Raw genomic sequence first — 21,860 nt, 5'->3', positions numbered from 1 at the left:
CTTAGTTGCCTTGAGCCATGTGGAATCTTCCCAGGCCAGGGATTGAACTCATGTCCCCTGCATTGGCAGGAAAATCCTTGAACTAAAGAGCCTCTTGATGAAAGTGAAAGAGGAGAGTGAAAAAGCTGGCTTAAAATTCAACATTCAGAAAACAAAGATCATGGCATCCTGGCCCATCACTTCATGGCAAATAGACAGTGAAACAATGGAAACAGTGTCAGACTTTATTTTGAGGGGCTCCAAAAATCACTGCAGATGGTGACTGCAGCCATGAAATTAAAAGATGCTTGGTCCTTGGAAGAAAAGCTACGACCCACCTAGACAGCATATTAAAAAGCGGAGACATTACTTTCTCAACAAAGGTCCATCTAGCCAAAGCTATGGCTTTTCCAGTAGTTATGTATAGACGTGAGAGTTGGACCATAAAGAAAGCTGAGCACTGAAGAATTGATCCTTTTGAACTGTGGTGTTGGAGAAGACTCTTGAGAGTCTCTTGGAGATCAAACCAGTCAATCCTAAAGGAAATCAATCCTGAATATTCATTGGAAGGACTGATGCTGAAGCTGAAACTCCAGTACTTTGGCCACCTGATATGAAGAACTGACTCAATGGAAAAGAGTCTGATGCTAGGAAAGATTGAAAGCAGGAGGAGAAGGGGAGGGCAGAGGATGAGATGGTTGGATGGCATTAGCGACTCAATGAATATGAATTTGAGCAAGCTCTGGGAGTTGGTGACGGACAGGGAAGCCTGGCGTGCTGCAGTCCACAGGTTGCAAAGAGTCAGACACAACTGAGCAACTGAAATGAACTAACTGATAGTTGTACTGGCCTTAGTGAATGGAAGTCCATATGGTGGAGCTCGTGCATAACCTCTATCCCTGCCACCTTGATCACTTGTTGATGTGGTCCATTGCATGGGGGCAGGAGTGGCTGGGGAGGGAAGCTCACTTGTATTCACAGAACAGGTCACTTTGTCCATTTGATTATTAAACTCCTCCCCTGTTGAGTTCAGCCTTTGTGAACATTCACATGGGATACAAGTAACTTCACATTCCCCACCCTCTCATTCAGGGAGGTCTATCCACACAGTCTTCCCCAGACTTTCTAGTCCCCCAAATTCCAATCGTGTTCCTTCCAAATCCCTGACCATCCAACAGAACCACTGGCTCCAGCCTATGGATCAGTGTGCAGTCATACATTTGGCCATTTCTCCCTCCAAGCGAAACAAACAGCTAAGTGCACTGGCTGAAGTTCTGCCCACCGGGAGGACTCCCCTTCATGGCTGTCCTTCAGGGCTGTCACAGAGAGGCTGTAGCTTTCCAGCTGTCCACTTCTGGTGGGATCTGCATGTTTTGCAGGATCTTCTGGAATCTAGGGCCAAAGAGAAATCTTGGGTCAACTGAATATAAGAAAGACTTCTAAAAATATCACTGAGCTAGAAGAGCCTTGAATTTTTGCTGAATGTATTTCCTACCCTCTGACATACAAATGTCTTACCATTAAGTTTGGAATCATTGCTACTTCTTGTTCACTAGGTCCAATAAGCATAATGTCATCAATATAATGGACCAATGTGACACCTTGTGAAAGGGTAATTTGATCAAAATACCTGCAAACTAAAGTATGACTTATGGCTGGAGAGCTGATGCACCGCCGAGGTAGGACGGTGAAGGAATATTGCTGGCTCTGCCGGCTGAAAGCAGACTGCTTCCGGTCTTGGACAAGGATGGAGAAAAGGAATTTGCCACCTCTATAGCTGCATACCAGATACTGAGAATGTGTTTATTTGCTCAAGGAATGAAACCACATCTGGTAGGGCAACTGGAGTCAACTACCCAGTTACTTGTGATTCCCCACCGTCATTCCCCAAGCTCCATCTGTCCTCAGCACAGGCCCAATAGCAGAACTGAATGGGGATGTGCATTCAATTGCATCTTTCAAGTCCTTAATGGTGACACTAATTCCACCCCTAATTGACACTCTTCCACCCCTCCGGGAACGCAGTATTATTTTTGGTTTACTATTTTATTAGGAAGAGACAGTACTAGTGGCTTTCACTTGACCTTTCCCACCATAATAGCTCTCACTCCATAGGTCAGGAAACAAATGTGAGGGTTCTTCCAGCTGCTAAGTGTATCTATTCCAATTATGCATTCCAGAACTGGAGATACAACACAAGGTGAATTCAGGGATCCGCCGGAAAATGAACCAGATAAAATTCCAGTGATAACTTGACTTCCATTAAGCCCCTGCTCTGACTGATGGACCACAGTGATGTTTTGGGTGTCCTGAGATTTGTGTTGGTTCACAGCCACTGTCTGGTAATCTGTGAAAGGCCTAAGTATTTCCTTTAGCCCAGTGCATGTTCACCTTGGCAAAGGGCCAAAGGTTCCGTTGGAGAAGACTGGGAGAAAGGTTAATATAAGAATTTTTGGTAGTGTACTGGGTCCTTCCTCAAGGGGACTCAGCCTCTTCTTCATTAAAGATGTTCTGGGTTTGTGAATTGGATCAGGTCTGAGAATTGACTGAGGGGCCATGATACTCCATTTTTAAGATTCAAATTAGACTTTTATTCACATGACCTAGAACTTTTCTGCTTAAACAGACCAAGTAAGAATTTAGTAGGCTTCCCAACTATCTTACTTCTAAGAATGCCATGATCAGCTAGTCAATGCCATAAGGCTCTATAAGTCAGACTCTTCTGATTGCTGCTTTTTTTCTCTCTGGATTGCTCCTTTGACTCTGCTGTCCATTGTGGTAACCATATCCATCTTCAAAAGCTTAGGGAGGTGAGGAGATCTTAAATGATAAATCTGCTCTAACATTTTCATCTTCCTGGGCTTCCCTGGTGGCTCAGAGGTTAAAGCATATGCCTGCAATGCGGGAGACCTGGGTTCGATTCCTGGGTTAGGAAGATCCCCTGGAGAAGGAAATGGCAACCCACTCCAGTAGTCTTGCCTGGAAAATCCCATGGACAGAGGAGCCTGGTGGGCTATACTCCGCAGGGTAGCAAAGAGTCAGACACGACTGAGTGACTTCACAAGCTTTTGACTCCTTTCCTTGATAGTAAACTATAGTTACTGTTGAATTATTTCTTTCAATTTATCACATTTTTCTTAATGTATTTTTGGGTTTTGTTGTTAGGTGCTTTCATGTTTATAATTATTATTTCTTCCTGATAGATTGAAATTTTATCATTATCATTATATAATTTTTTTTTGTCTCAAGTAACTATTTTTGTCTTAACATCTGTTTTATCTGATACTAGTATAGCTAATATAGCGCTCTTTCGGTTACTAGTTGCCTGGAGTATCCTTTCCCATCCAGTTACTTTTTGTTTTTGCATCTAAAGTGAGTCTTTGGGGACTTCCTTGGCAGTCCAGTGGTAAAGATTCTGCACTACCAACGCGCGAGCATGGGTTTGATCCCTGGTCAGGGAACTAAGATCCCACATGCCAAGTGGCAAAGAGAAAAAAAAAATGATTTTTTTTTTGCGGACAGCATAGCTGAACCATGATTTAAAAACAAAAACAAAAACAAAAAAACCCTCTGAAAACCTCTGCCTTTTAACTGGAGCATTGAATTCATTTACATTTAGTGTAATATTGATAAGGACTTATTTCTGCCATTTTGCTATTTGCTTTCTGTATGTCATGTCTGTTTTCAATTCTTCCATTACTAACTTCTTCTGTGTTAAATTGATATGTTTTAGTGTATCATCCACAATGTCGTTTTGCAAATGTGAGGCTATGTAGGAAAAAAGAGGAGATCCTTAGAAGTGGAATTACTAGGTCAAGGGCAGGGCAGGGCATGCACTGAAACTGCTAAGTTTTACCAGATTGATCTCAAATGATTCTACCAATTCGACTGGATACTTTCCATAGAGGGCTTTGCATTTTATTGAAAGCATCTGTTAGCTTGCTAGGATTCTCCCTTAAACTGTGTCTTCCTGTAGTGGGGGGGGGAGCACCTAATGATTCATTTTTTATATTCCCACGTTTTCATGCACAGGAAGCCAAAAAAGATGTGAAGAAGGAAAAAGGAATCTTTTATCATGTCATGACAGGAATACTGGAAAATGGGGAATCATTCAGCATCTGGAACTTTAGGAACAGCCATGCAAACCAGGGGCCCTGTGAACTGACTTCAAGTATTTAGTCCCAGAATCTTGGGAAGTGGGGGGTTCTCCAAGACACTTTACAGAAAAGGAAGCTGGGGCTAGGAGTTAGGAGAGTAAGGCTCATAAACTAGTAATTAAACTTTTACTGTGCACCTTTCCTGTGTGGGCAGTTATTGTCCCCACAGAGAAGACCATGTGAGGAACAGTCAGCCCTGTCCACATGGAACTTTTCTTTGTAAATACCTGGGAGTAAAGAGTAGCTCGTTTATTCCTCATTCCACCTTTTTATTTATTTTTGGCTGTGTTGGGTCTTGGATGCTCCTCACACGATTTAGCAGGGCTACTCTCTAGCTGTGGTACACTTGCTTCTCAGTGCAGCGGCTTCTTTTGTTTCAGAGCACTGCCTGTAGGGGGTCTGGGCTTCAGTAGTTGTGGTCCAAGGGGCTTAGTTGCCCCACAGCATGTGGGCTCACCCCAGATCAGGGATCAAACAGTGTCTGCTGTATTGGCAGGCAGATTCCTAACCACTGGACCACCAGGAAAGTTCCCCTCATCCCATCTTAATGGCTATTATTTCCTTTTCCCAGCTGAGGAAACGCTAGGCTCCGAGAGGTAAAATCGCTGGTATAATTAAAGTCACACAGCCAGTAGGTGGCCAGGTTCGGGTTTCAACCCAGAGCGATGCTCCCAATTGCTGTTATTTCATGCCTCTGAATAATACCATTGTCCAGAGCAGCAGCAACCACCTTTTCTGCGTGCTAGGCTCTGTGGTAAGGACTGTCCCCACTCACTTATTCAACCAGTGCACACTGAGCAGCTACTATGTGCCATGCGCCCTCATCTTAAAGATTTGGCGAAACTAGCCCAGGGAGTTTCTCCGAGTGAAGGGGACGCACCACACTTTCCTCGCCAAGCCTCCCCAGCTGGGTGTTCCACCTCGGTAAGGCATCCAGCTGGCGCTCAATTACCCCATGGCACTGTCGCCGCTTCTAGGGGCACAGACGACCACGGCCGCACGTCCCGCTGCCCGAGAGCCACAGGCAGCGGCAGAGGCGGACCCATGAACTCGTGTGGTCGCCCGGGCGGCGGTTGGAAGCCCCGCCCCCGCGCGTGCGCGCTGCGCGCCGCGTCTGCCCGCTCGGCTCCGGCAGTACGGGCGCGGTTGAAGGCGTCCTCGCGGAGCGCGCGCGCCTGCGCCGTCGTCGGGCTCGCGCACGCGCACCTGCGCCGGCGCCGGCCTCACGCACGCGCACGGCGGCGACGACGGCGGTGGCGGCGGTTCCTGCCGGGGGCTGCGAGGGCGAGCGGCCCCGAAGGAAGCGGCGGAGCTGAGGGGCTCAGCGGCTAGGCGCGCGTGACTCTCAACCCGGCTCGCTCCGCGGCGGGCGTTTTGAGCCGGTCCAGGGGCGCGGACGCGGCGGCGGCGGCGGCGACCCGAGGCTTGCGGCCTAGGCCTCAGCGCGGCGGCGGGCTCGAGTGCGGCGCGGAGCCGGCCTGAGGGCCCTACGCGGCGGCACAATGAGCGTGGAGGCGTACGGGCCCAGCTCGCAGACGCTCACCTTCTTGGACACCGAGGAGGCCGAGCTGCTCGGCGCCGACACCCAGGGCTCCGAGTTCGAGTTTACCGACTTCACCCTCCCCAGCCAGACGCAGACGCCCCCCGGCGGCCCCGGAGGTGGCGGCGCGGGGGCCCCGGTCGGAGCCGGCCCGGGCGCGGCGGCCGGACAGCTCGACGCGCAGGTGAGCGGCACATGGCGGCGCCGGAAGCCGGGGCCGGGCCTCGGCGGCGGGGGACCTGGTCGGGTTTCCCCTCCGGCCGTGCCGGGGCTGATCTGCTCGGCCTCCTGCAGTCCCGCCTGGTCCAGAGTGACCCGGCCGGGTATCTCCCGCTCAGTACAGGTCCGGAGTAACGTGCCTCCAGTTTCTGCTCTCCAGCCCGACCCGGGTAAACCTACTTCAAGTCCTTCTCTGGTCTCTCTCTCTCGAGTGATCTCAGAATCTAGTTCCAGACTGAGTGTTAGCTGATCGGTCCCAAGTCCCCTTCCGGGCCTGTCCGAAGTGACCGGTCCTAGGTCCGTCTCTGGCCTGGGCAGGGGTGACTTGTCCCCGAGTTCTCCTTCAGCTGGGTCAGTGCCCCGCTCAAGCCAGCTCCTGATCTGCGCCGATTTCCCCCTCAGTCTCATCCGACCGCTGCCCCACCCCCTTACCTGTGGTCGCAGTCTGGGCACCCCTGCCCTCATTCATGCCCACTGTGCAGCGAGAGGAGGGCTGAGGCTCCTCCAGCAGAAACGGAATTTCTGCATTCAGTAGAGGACCCTAAGCTCGCAGACTTTTAAGATTGTTGAGGAGGCAGTTTGCGTTTTGTTTTTTCTTCTTGCATTGCCTGTTGCTGAAACCGACCTGTTACGTAACTCCGCAGCCCTGCCTTGGAAAAGTTGGTTTTGAGTTTGTTCCTCCAGTGGGTGAGTGGTAGTGGGTTTTATATATGTGGCTCTGCCACGTCAGGAACTTTTGTTCTTGATGATGTGAACATTCAGCAAAGGCTGCTTGGTTATTTTAAATTTGGGTTTGTGTTATGAGAGTGTATCCGGCATACACTTCCTGGATCTGGGTCCCTGACCCGGGATGGGAGAGGGCGCTGGCTATGGTCTTGGGCTAGGCTCCCCAGGATTGTAGCCATCATCCTGTGGGTCTCAAATTCCATTCCTGTGCCTGGCACCTCCCTCATTTATTTTCCTGAATTCTCAGCCACAGAGGAGCTATAGGCTTCACCTTGTCACAGGTGTCCCTTCGCATGAGGACCCACTGCCAGAGTGGGGGAGCCAGTCCAGCTTCAGCCAGCGTGAGCTGAAACTGTCTCCTGGGGGCTTGCATTCTAGTTGATTGAGTCACTCCCGTGGGTAGACCACCCACTTGGACTTTCTTTTAGCCCCTAATAGAAGCAGAAAACATTTGACTCATTCTAACCCCAGATTCCTTAAAAATAGAAGCTTAATGGGTGGGGCATCAGGGAGAACAGGTGTGCACATATCTGTGTTTTTTCTGTTTTGTTGATATATCATGGGGGAAGGGAGAGTGTGCTTGGGAAATAAGTGAGCTGCTGTAAGCTCATGATAACACCTGTTACCAGAGTAGTTTCATGCTCTGTGGATGCTGTTTCCACAGCGGTAACATGGAAGCAACAGCTGTATTTTTGTTACTTTTAAACATACCTGAAATCTGGACTCATGTTTGAATGAATAGACCAGATAGTGCTGTCTGTAATTTGTGTCCAGTGTGTCCAGCAGACGGAGGCTAAAGATCTCTTGGCTGAGCAGTGTGCCACGATCCGTGGCAGTTCAGGGCTGTTTTGTGGAACGTTATTGTTTTATTGCAAATCCTTTTTAAACTGTAGACTGTAAAACAGCAAACTTGGGTCAGCTCTGAGTTCTAGTTTTGTCCCTTGGGTTCTGTTTTTGATTAATTGTGGGGCGTGTCTTTCTCTTTCTGTGGAAGTAATTGATTTCTTTTTTTTTTAAATTTACTTATTTTTTAATTGAAGGATAATTGCTTTACAGTAATTGATTCCTTTTACTGCACCTGAACACCGAACTGTACTGAATAAGAGCATTGAAACACTCCGCCAGAGGGAAACATTACAGCTGAGCTCACTTGTTATGACACCAAAGGGGTTTGTCCTTTTTCACTTTTAAGTAACTCTGGTGACCCACCCACCTGTAGCCTAACTTTGGATTTGTGTTTGGGGAAGGGGAGTGAAAAGTTGATTATCTCCTGTGTTGGTGGCATTGGCTGCCTACGACATTTGGGGAGTTTTCCCTTATTTGTCCTCAAGACTTGCTGTATAACCGAATGTACGGTGGGGCTTCTATTCTGGGTGCCTTTTGATTTTATCTTTTTGGATGAGTGGCTGTGAATTGTCAAGTGCCGGGCAACTACTTTTGTTCCATAGCTTTATTGGGATAGAATTCATATACCATACACCCAGCCATTCCGAGTGTACTCCTCAGTGGCTTTAGTATAGGGTTGTGCAGCCTTGCCCACGGTCGATTTTAGGACATTTTCATCGCCATGGAAAGAAACCTAGTGCCCCTCAGTCTACCAGTCCTCCCTTCTCTAACCCCAGGCAACCACTGATCTCTGTTTACCTACTTTGGACCTTTCGTGTAAATGGACTGTATGTGGTCCGACTGTGCCTGTGGTCATTTGCTCAGTCACTGAGTATGGCTTCAAGGCTCACCCGCGTTGTAGCACGTGTCTGCTGCATCCCTTTACATGACTGAGTGGTGCTCCGTAGCGTGCACAGATGCTTTGTTTATCTCCTTGTCTGTTGGTGGGCCTTCGGCTTGGCTACTGTGGGAAATGCTGCCGTGAACATCTGGGTACAAATTGCTGTGTGGGTGTAAGCCTTCAGTGGAAATTCTGGGTGGTCTGGTGACAGCTGCCTGTTACCTTTTCAGGGGCTACCAGACTGTTTTCTGATGTGTAGCTTTCTATATCACTGATATCACCTTTAACATCAGTCTTGACTGCCAGCTTTGGTTTTGCCTGAAGGTTTAGGTAACACATGTGTGTCTTGGGGCGGCAGGGAGAATGGCACGCTGAGGTGAACTGAGTTGGTTCAGATAACACTTGTTTTCTTATTTATGAAACGAACTGATATTTGTCACAGCCCTGTCAGGTGTCCTTAAGATAAGGCAACAGTTTTCCTTTGAGTGTTCGACCCTTTTTGGGGCCTGTCTCCCAACGTCTCCAGGGGCATGGAACGGTGAGTTCACAGGCCTTCTGGCCTGCTTAGCTGTAATAGTTCCCCTTGGTGCTGCTGTCGTGTTTCCTCCAAACACTGAGTTAGGACGATGGAAATGTTGAGCTGGGAACACTACCAAACAAAAAGGAGTGAACCACGGATGCACACAGCAGCGTGGACGCGTCTCAGAATGATCGCATTGAGTGAAAGATGTGCTTAAAAAAAGAGTGTATATGATCCTTCTCATGAAACTCTAGAAAGTGCCAAGTAACCTATGAGGTTGAAGGTAGGACAGCGGTTGCGGGGAGGGGAGGAGAGCAGGGAGGGGATGACAAAGGCAGGACGAGGCTGGGGTGATGGATTCATGAGTACTTACAGACATCAGTGTGTGTCGCTTTTAGAAGCTGTAAAGAGCTGCTACCTTGCTTTCAAATGCTGGCTGCCTTCAGAAGTCCAGGAAGGTTGTCCTGACGCATCCTTGACTATCTAGGTAAACAGATCGTCCTCTCATTCCTGGCCCTTAGCTTATGATGAGGAGTGAGTTCCTTACAGTCCCAGGGTTCCTGAAAATGGTGAGTTTAAAATTTGTGTGGACCTTTTTTGGTTGTGTGAAGACTTGGTTAGTACAACTGTGACATAGTACGCTTTGAGGAAATTGGAGATAAGATGCTGCGAACCTCACAGGCGCTCTGGCAAGTATTCTGTAGCACTTGTCTTTTATTGGATTTCCGGGGTTTGAAAACAAAAAGGGAGGACTTACGTAGCTTAGTGCTGAATAGCTGAAATAGCTTCTAACTCTGTTTGCCCAATTAATTTCTTTACCCAGATTTAGCATGATTGAGGGGGAAGTTTGAACACTAACACAATAGCAAAATTCTCTATCAATGTAGGTCCCACAACCAAAAAGGAGACATCTTTCAAACAGCTTGACTGAGGTATGATCATACACCATGGAGTCCTCTTGTTTTTAAGTGTTTGATTCGTGGGTTTTGTTTTTTTTTTTAAGCTGTGCAGCCATCAGACAGCCACTCACTGTCTTCTCTTCTCCTTCATGCCACCGTTCTTTCCTCTTCTGTTTTGCTCCTGCTGATCTTGGTAGTCTCTTGTTAAAGCCCTGAGGTAGGGAATCGGGTGAGCCCACACTTGGCCACTTCAGCCGGCCCGTCGGGGACGTGTGTGGCCTGTGTGGGTTCTGCACCGGAGTGCGGAGGCTTGGCCACCCGCTCAGTAATGAGCCCGCGCGCCCCGTGGGTCTGTTCTTCAGTTCCCTCGACGCAGGCTCCCAGGCTCCCCTCCTTGGCCTGATTCTCGACGGCTGCCCCTCAGTACTTCCCTTTCTGCGTTCTCCTGTGCTCCAGGAGCGCTGTGGGTGGTGATTCCTGCTGGGGGGCAGAGTGAGTCCTTCGTCAACTGCAGCTGCTGTATTAGAAATGGCAGGTGCTGCCCAGTCTGCAGTTGGCCGTGGGGACAGTGAGGGTCCAGAGGAGGGGGTGGTCTGCCCGGCAAAGTGAAAGCCTTTACGAGTGGTGAAAGTGAAATCCTTAAGTCGTTCAGGAAGGTGCGCCCACTTGGCAGGGAACGCAGGGCTTGGCATGGAGGGCTAGCGAGTGCAGGCAAGGGCCAGTGTCTACACCGAGGGGCCCAGCTCGATCTGGGAGCCTTGTGTTGCTGCTGAGGGGTGCTGTGAGCTCACTTGAGAGCGGGGCCCTTAGATGGCGGGAGGCCTGGCAGAGTGTGGCTGGAGCTAGAAGGGGGATTCAGGTAGAGAGTGCTGGGGTCAGGTGTGTAGCCTTCTGTGTGTGTGACAGAGAATGCTCATGTACCAGGTGGCCCTTCCTCCTCTTGGGGCCCCACAGCTGGCATCAGATCCTCTTGTGCCTTTTTAAACGTGTGCTGGTCCAGTAGCAGCTTGCGAGCTGGACAGCCAAACCCGGCTTCTCGGGACCCCTGTGGACTGGGCTGGGATGGCCTCTAGACCTCCAGTTGGCTTAGGCAGCCTGTGGAGCTTTGGGGACCTTTGTCACGACTGAGGATGGCACCTGCCCGTCCACTCCAGCTCCTCTCGTAGCTCACCGGCTGGGGGTGACGTGAGCCTGGCGCGCCACTCCTTGTCCCCGGGTGGAAGGCGTTTGGCTGTGCTTGTCTTCCATCGCTCAAGTGCATGGCTCTGCAGAGCTGACAGTTTCCAGGCAGCACTTTGTCCACCTGTATTGTATAAAAATGTATGTTATGGATTCTCTCGTGTATAAGTAAAGAAAGCAAACCCTGCCCTTCTTTCTTCTTGGTTTGATGATTGTAAAGATTTTCCTTTTTCTTTTCCTTCTCTGACGTGTTTTAAAGCAAATCCAACTTATTTCGCTCTTCTGAGGTTGAGCCATATGAGTTAGTGATAGTCGGCCGTTTAGACCTACAATATTTAGAATGCATTCTTAAAAACAGAGAAAGGGCATCTTCGTAGCCTCACTGCTGTTATCAGATGAACAGCACCAACGGTAGTCTTTCCGGGATCGTCTTATACATGGGACTTCCTTTCTCCACAGTCACGTTGTTTACCTGGCCCAGACCCCTGCGAGGTCTGGCATTAACGTGACTGCCTGTCGTGTCTCCGGCCCTGCTCTCCCGGGCAGCTTCTCTCTCTCCTTTTCATGCCCCGAGCCAGGATCCTGTCCAGGTCACTGTCCTGTGAGGGGCCCTGCCTCCTGGACCGAGCCTCTCCTCACAGTCTGGCTTCTCCCTGCAGGTGTGGGTGGATCCTGTTTCAGTCTGTGAGCTCCTCTGAAAAGTGGCTGACCCCAGAACTGGGTAGTCAGGGGTGAGGTAAGCCTCAGCCACCCCAGACAGGTTGAGGGTACTCATGAGCTTTGGAATGAACTGCAGGGGTGGGCTCAGCTCTCGATGAGAACAAGAAAAGGGGAGGCAGGTGGCGCCCCTTTAACTCAAAGCTTAGGGGCTGCTGTGCTGGGTGGGGCCATGAGCAGTCCCCTTCATTGCAGGTCAAAAATGGTCAAATCGCAATAGTTTCTTGTGATTAAAACAGATTAAAGAAGGCTAAGAGATTATATCACAATGTGTAATCATTAACTGGATCTTGAATTTAGAAAACTATAAAAAATGTTATTAGGGCACTGGGGACGTGTGTGTATGTGTGTTGGATAGCAGTGTTATATTAGCATTATTCCTGAGTGTGATGCTCATATTGTGGCTATGTGGAGAAAGCTCTTGTCCTGGGGCCTGTGACTCTGAAGTGGATCGGGAAAGTAAAAGTATTTGTGTGTGTGCGTGCTTGTGCAGAGCAAGAGAGGGAGAGAGCAAGCCTGGTAAAATGTGAGTGGCTGGTAGATCCAAATGGGGGATGAGCGGGTCATTCATTCTCTGTCGTTTTGAAACTTTTTCGAAAGTTGAGGGTGAGGGGTCTTCTGTTAGGCTGTTCCTGAGGGCTCAGAGACCCAGTAGCTCCTCTCTGCCTCAGGCCAGCTCAGGAAAGGCAGTTTCCCATTCACTCTTCTTTAGTTAGACTGTGGAAGAAAAGAGGAAATGATGAATCATTTTTCATCACAACGTTTATATTTTGGATGAGAAGATGTATTCATTGAGCCTGTCCTGTGAGAGCATACTGGGGTGTGGGCTTAGTTCTGGGTGCTGGGGTCATAGCAAGAAGCAGAACAGGCAGAGCTGGCCCCACTGGCATCCCTCAGATGGGGTCAGGGGTGACCTCCCTTGGAGGTGTGCTGTGGACGGAGACTGAAGGACCAGGAGCTGTCTGTGCAGAAGCCAAGGGGGTAGTGAGTGCCAAGGCCTGGGGAGCGGGCCCATTCAGGGACCAAGAGGAAGGCCCATTTTATGGTGAGTGGTTGACGCTTACAGGGTTTGGGTAATGTGTGGTCTAAAAGTTCTTACCAACACATTTAGTGGTGATTTTTAATTAATGTCCGTTTCCTCCGTGAGAATGAAGTGACTTTTCCTCCTGCTTCTCTGATGTGCACAGAATTCTGCAGTGGGTCACAAGAAACTCTCTTGGCAGAAAATCCCTGCAAGGCCTTGGTCATAGTGTCCAGAGCAGAGGTGGGGAGGAAACTGTTTCTTTGGCTTTCTAGACCCAGTGACCTGGTGCCTGGGGGTGTGCTCAGAGAGCCCAGGGGAAGGCTTGGGGAGGCCTTTCCCCTCTTGCGCCCAGCAGGACCCAGGGCTCCTGGCTGTAGTTGAGGGGTTGATAACTTCAGTCAGTCCTGTGCCGGACAAGGACCGTCCCCTCCCTTCTGTTATGTTGCCTGGCTTGGGTTGTGTGCCTTCTCTGCCAGGCACTCTTTAGTGCTTTAATTCAGTTAATTATAGTTTCTAAGGTCAAATGTATTTTTGAAGTTAATGTTTATCTTAAAACTTTCCAGAAAGTAGAGGGAGAAACTAACAACCCAGCTATGGAAGTCTGTGTTGTGGTCAGGTCACAGCAGGGCAGGAGTCGGGCCGGGCAGGGGTTGGACATGCACATGTACGTGTGCAAAAGTCCTTGTAAGAAGGGTCACACCCACACTCCCAGCCACACAGCTGAGAGCCTGCTGGGGAGTCTGGACTCCTCTCTGGTCTCCTTGCCTTAGAGGCTGAGGGAGAGTCCATCTGACTTTGTCTTGTCTGTATTGCATTGTCTCTCAGGAGAGTTCCTAGAGCAGACTGAGAGTTCCTGCTTCTTGTGAAGCCGGAAGGGTTCATAACAGTGATGCAGAGAAAGGATCGCCGCTTCCAAGAGCCTCACACATTGCCGATGCTGGTTCCCTCCTCCCTCTGAGGGGAGAAGTGTGCGGTCTGAGGCCTGATGAGGCAGGATGGGTAGAATGAGGGCCCCTGGTGGCACGCAGGTTTCTGTATTACTCTACATACTAATTTTGGCATTTCAGGAAAGTAAAGATCCACATCACTAATGTTTCCTTGAACAAAAAAGTTTATGCAGCCTGATGACACATTTTAGGAGCTCCTTCTCTAGGAGTTGGTGAGATTTTCATTTTTCTTTCCTTTAACCATTTTTAAAATTGAAGTATAGTTAAAGTCCTGTGTTAGTTTCAGGTGTACAGCAAAGTGATTCAGTTACACACATACATATGCATATTCTTTTTCAGATTCTGTTCTGTTATGGGTTATTACAAGATACTGAATAGAGCTCCTTATATTATAGACCTCTCTTGTTTACCTGTTTTATACACAGCCGTGTGTATGTGCCAGTCTCAGAATCCTAGTTAACACCTTCCCGCTGAGCCCCCTTGGAAACCATAAGTTTGTTTTCTGTGTCTGTGAGTCTTTCTGTTTTGTAAATAAGTTCATTTGTTTCATTATTTATTTGCTTGTTTTTAATATTCCAACATATAAGTGATACCATATGATACTTGTTTTTCTCTGTCTGACTTCACTTAATACGATGCTCTCCCATCCATCCACGTTGCTGCAGGAGGCACTGTTTGGTCCTTTTTGATGGCCGAGTGATGCTCCGTTGTGTGTACGCGCCACAGCTCACCCACTCGTCTGTCGGTGGACATTGAGGCTGCTCCCGTGTCGTAGCTGTTGTGAGTAGTGCTGCTCTGAGCATCAGGGGGCACGCATCTTTTCAAATTAGAGCTTTCTCGGGATGTGTGCCCAGCAGTGGGGTTGCTGGGTCATATGATAACTCTGTTCTTAGTTTTTTGAGGACCCTCCATTGTGGCTGTACCAGTTTACATTCCTACCAACAGTGTAGGAAGGTTCCTTTTTCTCCACACCTTCTCCAGCATTTATTATTTGTAGCCTTTTTAGTCGTGGCTATTCTGACTGATATGAGGTGATACCTCATTTGGTTTGCATTTCTCTAATAATTAGTGACATTGAGCATCTTGTCATGTACCTGTTAGCCATCTGTATGTCTTTGGTGAAATATTGGCAAACATTTTCTTGAAGTGCTAGGTACTAAATGTTCTAGACTTTGTGGGACAAGAAGCAAATTAAGTACCTACTATGAGGTACTTAATTCAACCATTTAAAAATGTAAATACTTTTCTGAGCTTGAGATTGTGGCCCACATCCTTCTGTCTCCTGTAGCATGATATATGTGGCCATTAAGTGAAACCCAGGTACCGTAATCTGGCCACACACTGAGAAAACCAGCGTGTGTGTGCTGCGGCGGTCATCCCGAGAGACGCATTGCTCTCTGTCGGCAGCCTCACCCCAGTGCCGCCACTGTGCGTGGCAGGGGGAGTGCTGCCGGGAGGAGAGGTGACTTTGGACAAACAAAGCACCACAAGGAATTCAGCAGCCTGATGAAAAAACGGGCAAAGCACTTGAATAGACTTTTCCTCACAGAAGATATGCAAATGGCCAACAAGCATAGTGAAAGATCCTTAGCATCGTTACAATCCACGAAAGGCAAATCGAAACCACGGTGAGTTACTGCCTCACACCCAGTAGGGTGGCCACTGTCGAGAACAAACAGAAACCACAAGTGTTGTCAGCAATGTGGAAAAATTAGGACCCTTGTGCACTGCTGGTGGGTGGGAAAGTGAAATGGTGTAGCTGTTGTGGAAAACAGTAGTAACTTCCTCAGAAAGTTAAACAGAGAATAGCTGTATGATCCAGCAACTCCATTTCTGGGTATATTCCCCAAAGAATTGAAGTCAGGGACTCGAAGAAAGACTTGGACTTCATAGTAAATCGTTCACAACAGCCAAAAGGCGAGAGCAACCCAACTGCCCATTTTCAGATGAATGGATAAGCAAAATGTTGTGTCCGTACAATGGAATATTATTCAGCCTTTAAAAGTAAGGAAATTCAGACACAGTTATGACATAGATGAGCCTTTAACCCCTTGTGCTCCGTGAAATAAGGCAGTCACAGAAGGGCATGACTCCACTGACCTGAAGTCCCTGTGGCAGTAGTAAAATCCATAGAAACAAGGTAGAATGGAGGTTGCCAGGGCCTGAGGGCGGGAAGACGGGCCGCGCTTCAGTCTGAGAAGATGAGGAAGGTCTGGAGGTGGGTGGTGGCAGTGTTTGAACAGCCAGGTGGATGTGCTTAATGCCACAGAACCACTTAAATTTTTTTAAAAGGAGGTCAGGGATTCACAGAGAGGTGCTTGTGATGATGTTAATAATATTATCTTCATGACACTAAAACCCAAAAGTTGATACTGATTTTTTGTTTAAAAAAATTTCCCCCAAACAAAGCATACAGTCTCCTTACATTTAACCTGGGCGTTCTGAAAATGAAAGTATATTGAAGTGGTGGCAGAAACTGAAATGGGCTTCTGATCTGGGTGAGACCATTACGGAGACAGGGATTCCTGTAACGGGCTCTTGGCTTCCTTGACAACCCGAATGCGTCTTTGAAATTTCTGGGGTGCCCTTCTCAGGAGACGTGGTGTTCTCCTGCTCAGATGGGTGACTGGAGCAGTGGACAGGGGCTGGCCTGGCCGACCCTCCGCGGCGTGGACGTGGGTTATGGTTTCAGTCTGCCAGCTGTGTGTGGCAGGGGTTCTGCCAGGGCACCAGGCCAGTGTCTGACCCGTCTCTCAGCTCAGAGAAACCCGGGGCTCCTGTCCCTCCCTGTCCTTCGTCACAGGCTGCTCCCTCTGCTTGACCCAGCTTCGTGTGGGCTGTGGCCCCTGGGGGTGACGGGGACTGTTGGCTGCCGTCTGAGGGGGCAGTTCCTGGAGGGCAGCTAATAGGAGCGTCTCTTCCCCTCGGATGAGCTCTGTGTGCCGACGAATGGATGTGTGAGCTCAGCAGAAGTGCCTGTGAAGTTCACCGCTTGGTTACTTAAAGTTGCCTGTTCATATGTTTTTGCTGTTACAACATGCAAAAGGTAGTGTATTTAGTACGATTGTATCCTGAAACTAGAAGATTGTCTTAACATTCAGTTTCTAATTCCTGGTTAAGGGCTGCCTTCCAGAGAGGGGAACTGACAGTGAAGAAAATTTGTGGACTAGCAAGAGAACCACATTCCTACGCCTGCAGGAGTCTCAGCCTTTGCTTCTGGTGCTTAGGCAGAGGAATGGGGGATCGGCCCCTTCACCGTGGTGGGGTTCCAGGCCCTCTGGTCTGGCGTTGCGCATCTGTCCTCGGGGGGACCATGCCTGGTTTGTGAGCTGTCCTCTTGCTCCTTCTGGGCCCTCCGCATCCTGGTGGGTGTGGCTTTGTGGTTAGATGGGGTTTGGCTGGGGTATGCACGTGGCAGGGCGGGTGGCCTCTGCTGCGCGTGCCCTGTTTCTGGCCAGGCAGGTTTGATAGGGAGGAGAGTATGAAGTCACATCGGAAGAAGCTGGACTGCCTCACAGTGGAGAGCAGGCCAGTGCTTCACGGGAAGGTTGCCATGACTGCTCACGTGGAGAGATGCCAGGTGCCTGGGCTGAGGCCCAGAAACTGCCGCCCTTCATGGTGATGCTGCCCTTCTGCCATAGGTTGGTGGCCCTGAGGGCATCCTGCAGAACGGGGCCGTGGACGACAGCGTGGCCAAGACCAGCCAGTTGTTGGCCGAGTTGAACTTTGAAGAAGATGAAGAAGATACCTATTACACAAAGGATCTCCCTGTACATGCCTGCAGGTGAGTGCTTCAGTACGGGGGGGGACTTGCCTCCCAGAGCACCCACCTTCCACATGCAAGTTCTGACTTTACAGAGGCCCGTCTAAGACACATGGACTGTGACACTTGGAAACACTGTGCTTGGAAATAAGGTTGCTCAAGCCCTTGTACACACATAAATCCCTCATCCTGGGCAGGAGAGTGGGATCAGCACCCTCTGTCATCCCTGATTCTCCCAGCTGGAGGGAGAAAGAGTCCCCTTCTCTGCCTTCTTCAGGCCTTAAGGTTGTTCCCCGGAACCTGCCCCCTCACTCATCCGAAAGAACTCGGCACATGGGGTGAGCATCTGGGTCCAGAGGGTAAGAGCATCCGAGATTTCGCTCACAGCAAGGTTCCTGTAGGCTTCTTTAAAATAGCTGCTTTGGGGAGTTCCATGGCAGTCCATGCTGCCAGGGCAGGGGGCGTGGGTTCCATCCCTGGTCGGGGAACTAAGATTCCACAGGCTCTGTTGGGCAGCAAAAAATAATAATAAAAGACCTGCGTGTTGACCAAATTTGGATTTCTGATCTAGAGGAGGACCCATCCCTTGTGTTTGGACTTACTCTTGCTTTTTTGTTACACGCACACAAGGAAATTGAGACCAAAAGAGGTGAAATGATCTTGCTTGGGGCACTCTGCCAGTCAGGGCACTGGGCCTCTCGGCCCTGCCCACCCTCAGGCGCGCGGCCCTCCACGATCAGCACCCGTGGCGGCACAGAGGGCTGCCCCTTCCCTGCCTGACGGGCAGGCTGTCTGACTTTGTTGGTTCTGTGCTCCCTCTCATTCACAGTGCATTTTTACGTCTGTACTAGTGTTCCTGTTCTCAACAGGCCTGTGAAGTGGTTAAAGTCTGCGCACCCCCTCGCACTCCTGCCGTCCGCGTGGAGTGGAGTGGAGGAGGAGGGAGAGCTGTCCTGGCGTGAGGTGCCGCGGGGAAGGTGCTTGGCCAGAGCACATTCTGGTTTGAGATGAAGTCTTGGCTTCATGCACATACAGAACTTTACTCTGTGCGGAGCCAGAGCCAGTGCTTTTGTTTTTGGTGTGTTGATTTTCAGAAAAGGGAGTCCGGGGGCTCTCCTGAGGTGCTCCTTGTGGGACCCTCCACTGCTGGGTTGAACTGAGTGTTCACGGGAGCATGGCGCCCTCTGCCGGAGCATGTGAGGCTCTGAATGCAGCATGGTCTCAGCTTACTTTCTGTGCGCCCAGAGCCAGGATGTTGACTTCCCTGCTCACAAGTCACCGCTCCTGAAACTTGAGAGTGAGGGAGATGGCTCCGTCACCTTGGGGGTGCTAGGCCTACGTTGCTGGGCTCACCTGGCACCTTGCACCGCTCTTGTGCCCCACAGCCCCGACCCTGCCTGCAAGGGTCTGTGCTGCCATCTGAGGAGTCTCCACAGCACCCTGACCCCTGCCCTGTGTTCACAGGGTCAGGAAGCCTCTGCAGTTAACTGATTGGATTTTGTTAGTGGGATCGTTGGGTTTGAGTATGTGTTTAATGAAAAACTTAAAAATGTTGTAAGAGGAAAGAATTTTACATCCTGCCAAATTAAAACCAGAGAGCAGTCTTCCAACTTTAACTGTTGATGTTTTGACTTTTTTAGTTACTGTGGAATACATGATCCTGCTTGCGTGGTTTACTGTAACACCAGCAAGAAGTGGTTCTGTAATGGACGTGGAAATACTTCTGGCAGGTAGATAATCAAACCGCGCATGTGTCTTTAATCAGTGCTGTGCTCAGATTTGTGTGTAAATTATGGAAATGTTGAAGCGAAGCACAATATAAAATCACGCTAACAAACCTGGTTTTTCCTCCTCCTCTGTGACTGGTTTAACTTGAAACAGATGGTGGTGTGTGAATGCCTTAATGTATTTACCCTTGATTTATTCTCTGCGGTTCTTTTTATTATGCAAGGAGGGTTGGTTTAATTCTCATTCCCAGTTTTTATTTATATTTTTCTGCAAGATGAGCTCCTGGCATGCCCGTTCATCTTCATTACTGGGTGCCTGGGGAGGATGTTCCCAAGACAGTCATGGGCATCCATGGGAGCTGCTTCCTGAGAAGGCTCCCTCTGGCCTTAGCTCATTGGAGCAGTCCTGAGGCTAATACGGGCCAGATCCTGAATCATCAGATTAAATTAAGTTCACTTGATCGTCGACTCTGGCAGCTGTGACTAGGTCCCTTTTTTGGGTTTGGGTGAGACCAGCATGATGTGGGTACTCAGATTCCAGGGGAGAGTCCGTTTATCTAAGCTCGAGTGGTGAGATTCCTCAGCCCCCACCACTGGCACGGGTCTGGTCCTGTTGGCTTCTCTGGGGCTGCCGTGAGGTAAGGACTCAGGCCATTGCCACAGAGAAGCAGAGCAGAGTCTCCGTGGGACAGAAGCAGCATCTCCCTCTGAGATTCCCGTTTTATAGAAATAAAGTGACGAAGTTCCGTAGCCGGCTTTATTCTGCAGAGCCCCTACCCTTCCTATGTCTTCGGCAGCTGGACCCGGGCTCACCATCTTGTGTAGGACGCAGAGTGGTCAGATCTCATGTCACCGTGGAGTTAGTAATGCAAATTACGGGCTTCTGAGTGAGGCGAGAAAGGGAGCTGAGGTTTTTTAGGGATATGAAAGGAGAAGCATCTTTAGGGTACCAAGAAGAGACTGGTATCCCACTTTCCAAATGTTCTGGGTGATTTAAGTGTTACTGTGTTTGCATTAGTTCCTCCTGCAGGAAAAGCGATTAAATAAAACTTGCCATAGTTGGCAACCCCATCTTCAGGTCAGCAGAGCCAGGGTCAGGGAAGTGAGCAGAGAACCTCTAAGAGAAAACAGACTTCATCGGCCAGCACTGTGTGTTCTGTGCAAGGTCAAGTTGTGAAGGTGATGGGGCAGCCACCCGCCTTCAGGAAGCTTCCAATGTGATGGAGCGTGGTGGGCCTAGAAAAGACAAGAGGAAATCACTGATTCCCGTAGAATACCCAGGGGTGGCTGCTCCAGGAGGGGAGGAGGGGCTTTGGAGGTACAGAGAGCAGTGATGATTAGCTGGGTAATCTGACAGTCTTTGTGTGGCCAGAGAGGATTAGGATGTTGGCCTCTGAGCCAAAGCTTGCACAGGAGGGGTTTCCCAAGGGGACGCGAGGGGAGCAGCAGGGAAGGCTGGAGGCCCAGCAGGCACGCTCAGCATGTGACACACCCACAGCAAGGCTGGGGGTCGCTGGGGAGGCTGGGAGAGCCTGAGGCAGGGGCAGGCACTGCCTGGGGCCCTGAGTGAGGCGGGCGTTGGGGAGGGCGAGTTCAGCGGCTAAACCAGGGACTCAGGCCCCAGTTTAGGTGAGCCGTGTCCCGGAAATGAGAAAGACGTCAAGAGTGGCCACGCGCAACAAGGAAAGAGCTGAGACAGCTCGGCTTCCAGACAGTTCAGAGCTGGCCCTGTGTTTCCGGAGAGTAGCCTTGACCTCCCCCACTCCTTATTTTTTTGCTGTCTTCAGGTTTCTAGTACATTTGGTTATCAGGTTTCCTGGCCTGCAGCAAATGAGAAGGGGTGTTGCTCCTGGAAGCAGGCGCGGGGGCCAGGAGAAGTGACTTTGAAAGAAGCAGCAGAGAAACTACGTTGAGTGAATAGGAGCAGTGAAGGGGCGAGCCTTCCTCTCCAAGACAGCAGCCTTGGCACCCGCGTTAGATTCAGTCAGGCCCAATAAGCTGGATTTAAGAAAGCAGGAATGGGGGAAGAGGGAACTGTGTGAAGCATGTTAGGAAAGTTTTCCTTAGAAATGGTTCAAGTTGGATCGATTTTGTGCTCAGTGGGGAGCCAGTTCGGGGGCAGGCCAGTCCCTCTGGATGCCAGATGGATGAGGTGTGACCGCTCCTGCTAATGGACCGTGAACGGTACCGGAACTTTTAACGGAGCTCGAAAATTGGAAGTGGTGAAAAGCCAAAGTTTGGGTGTTAACTATTGATCATTTCCTGGTTTCAGCCACATTGTAAATCACCTTGTGAGGGCAAAATGCAAAGAGGTGACCCTGCACAAGGATGGGCCCCTAGGGGAGACGGTTCTGGAGTGTTACAACTGCGGCTGCCGCAACGTCTTCCTCCTCGGCTTCATCCCTGCCAAGGCCGACTCGGTTGTGGTGCTGCTGTGCAGGTGAGGGCAGGGCCCCACTTTCCTCATTGAGGGGGGTGCCTTTCAGGCGAAGACTCAGTCTCTCCACGGCTCCAACTCTCTGGAGCTTTAAAATAGCTTTAAATGGTTTCTGCCAACTGGCAAGGTCTGAGGAGGTTTGGAGGGTTGGGGCTTGTTACAGAGCTAGGAATGTCATGACCCTTTTGGGGTGTCTTCTGGTTAAATCATAAAATTCTGTAACAGCAAAGTCTGTTCTGAGTTTTAAGAGTTCAGAGCTCAAGTGCATGGGGAGATGCGTTTATTGCTGACAGTTTAAAG

At 49.8% G+C, this 21,860-nt stretch overlaps 1 protein-coding gene across 2 annotated transcripts in view; it reads left to right on the top strand.

The window, feature by feature from the left end:
- Nucleotides 1-5,638: 5,638 nt before the first annotated feature.
- UPF1 (UPF1 RNA helicase and ATPase) overlaps nucleotides 5,639-21,860 on the top strand; it is a 33,009-nt gene continuing 16,787 nt past the window's right edge. The window contains exons 1-4 of one of the 2 annotated variants that reach the window (XM_068979653.1): nucleotides 5,639-5,860; nucleotides 17,275-17,417; nucleotides 19,037-19,126; nucleotides 21,396-21,563. In XM_068979653.1, coding sequence (XP_068835754.1) covers nucleotides 5,639-5,860; nucleotides 17,275-17,417; nucleotides 19,037-19,126; nucleotides 21,396-21,563 — 623 coding nt within the window. Of the gene's footprint in view, nucleotides 5,861-17,274; nucleotides 17,418-19,036; nucleotides 19,127-21,036; nucleotides 21,308-21,395; nucleotides 21,564-21,860 lie in introns of those variants that run through there. The other variant, XM_068979654.1, reaches the window with a different exon arrangement.

Source organism: Capricornis sumatraensis, chromosome 9 (assembly GCF_032405125.1).
Source record: "Capricornis sumatraensis isolate serow.1 chromosome 9, serow.2, whole genome shotgun sequence".
Lineage (NCBI taxonomy): Eukaryota > Metazoa > Chordata > Mammalia > Artiodactyla > Bovidae > Capricornis > Capricornis sumatraensis.
The sequence above is the reverse complement of the archived record's forward strand: the minus strand, read 5'-3'. Positions and strand labels throughout refer to the sequence as shown.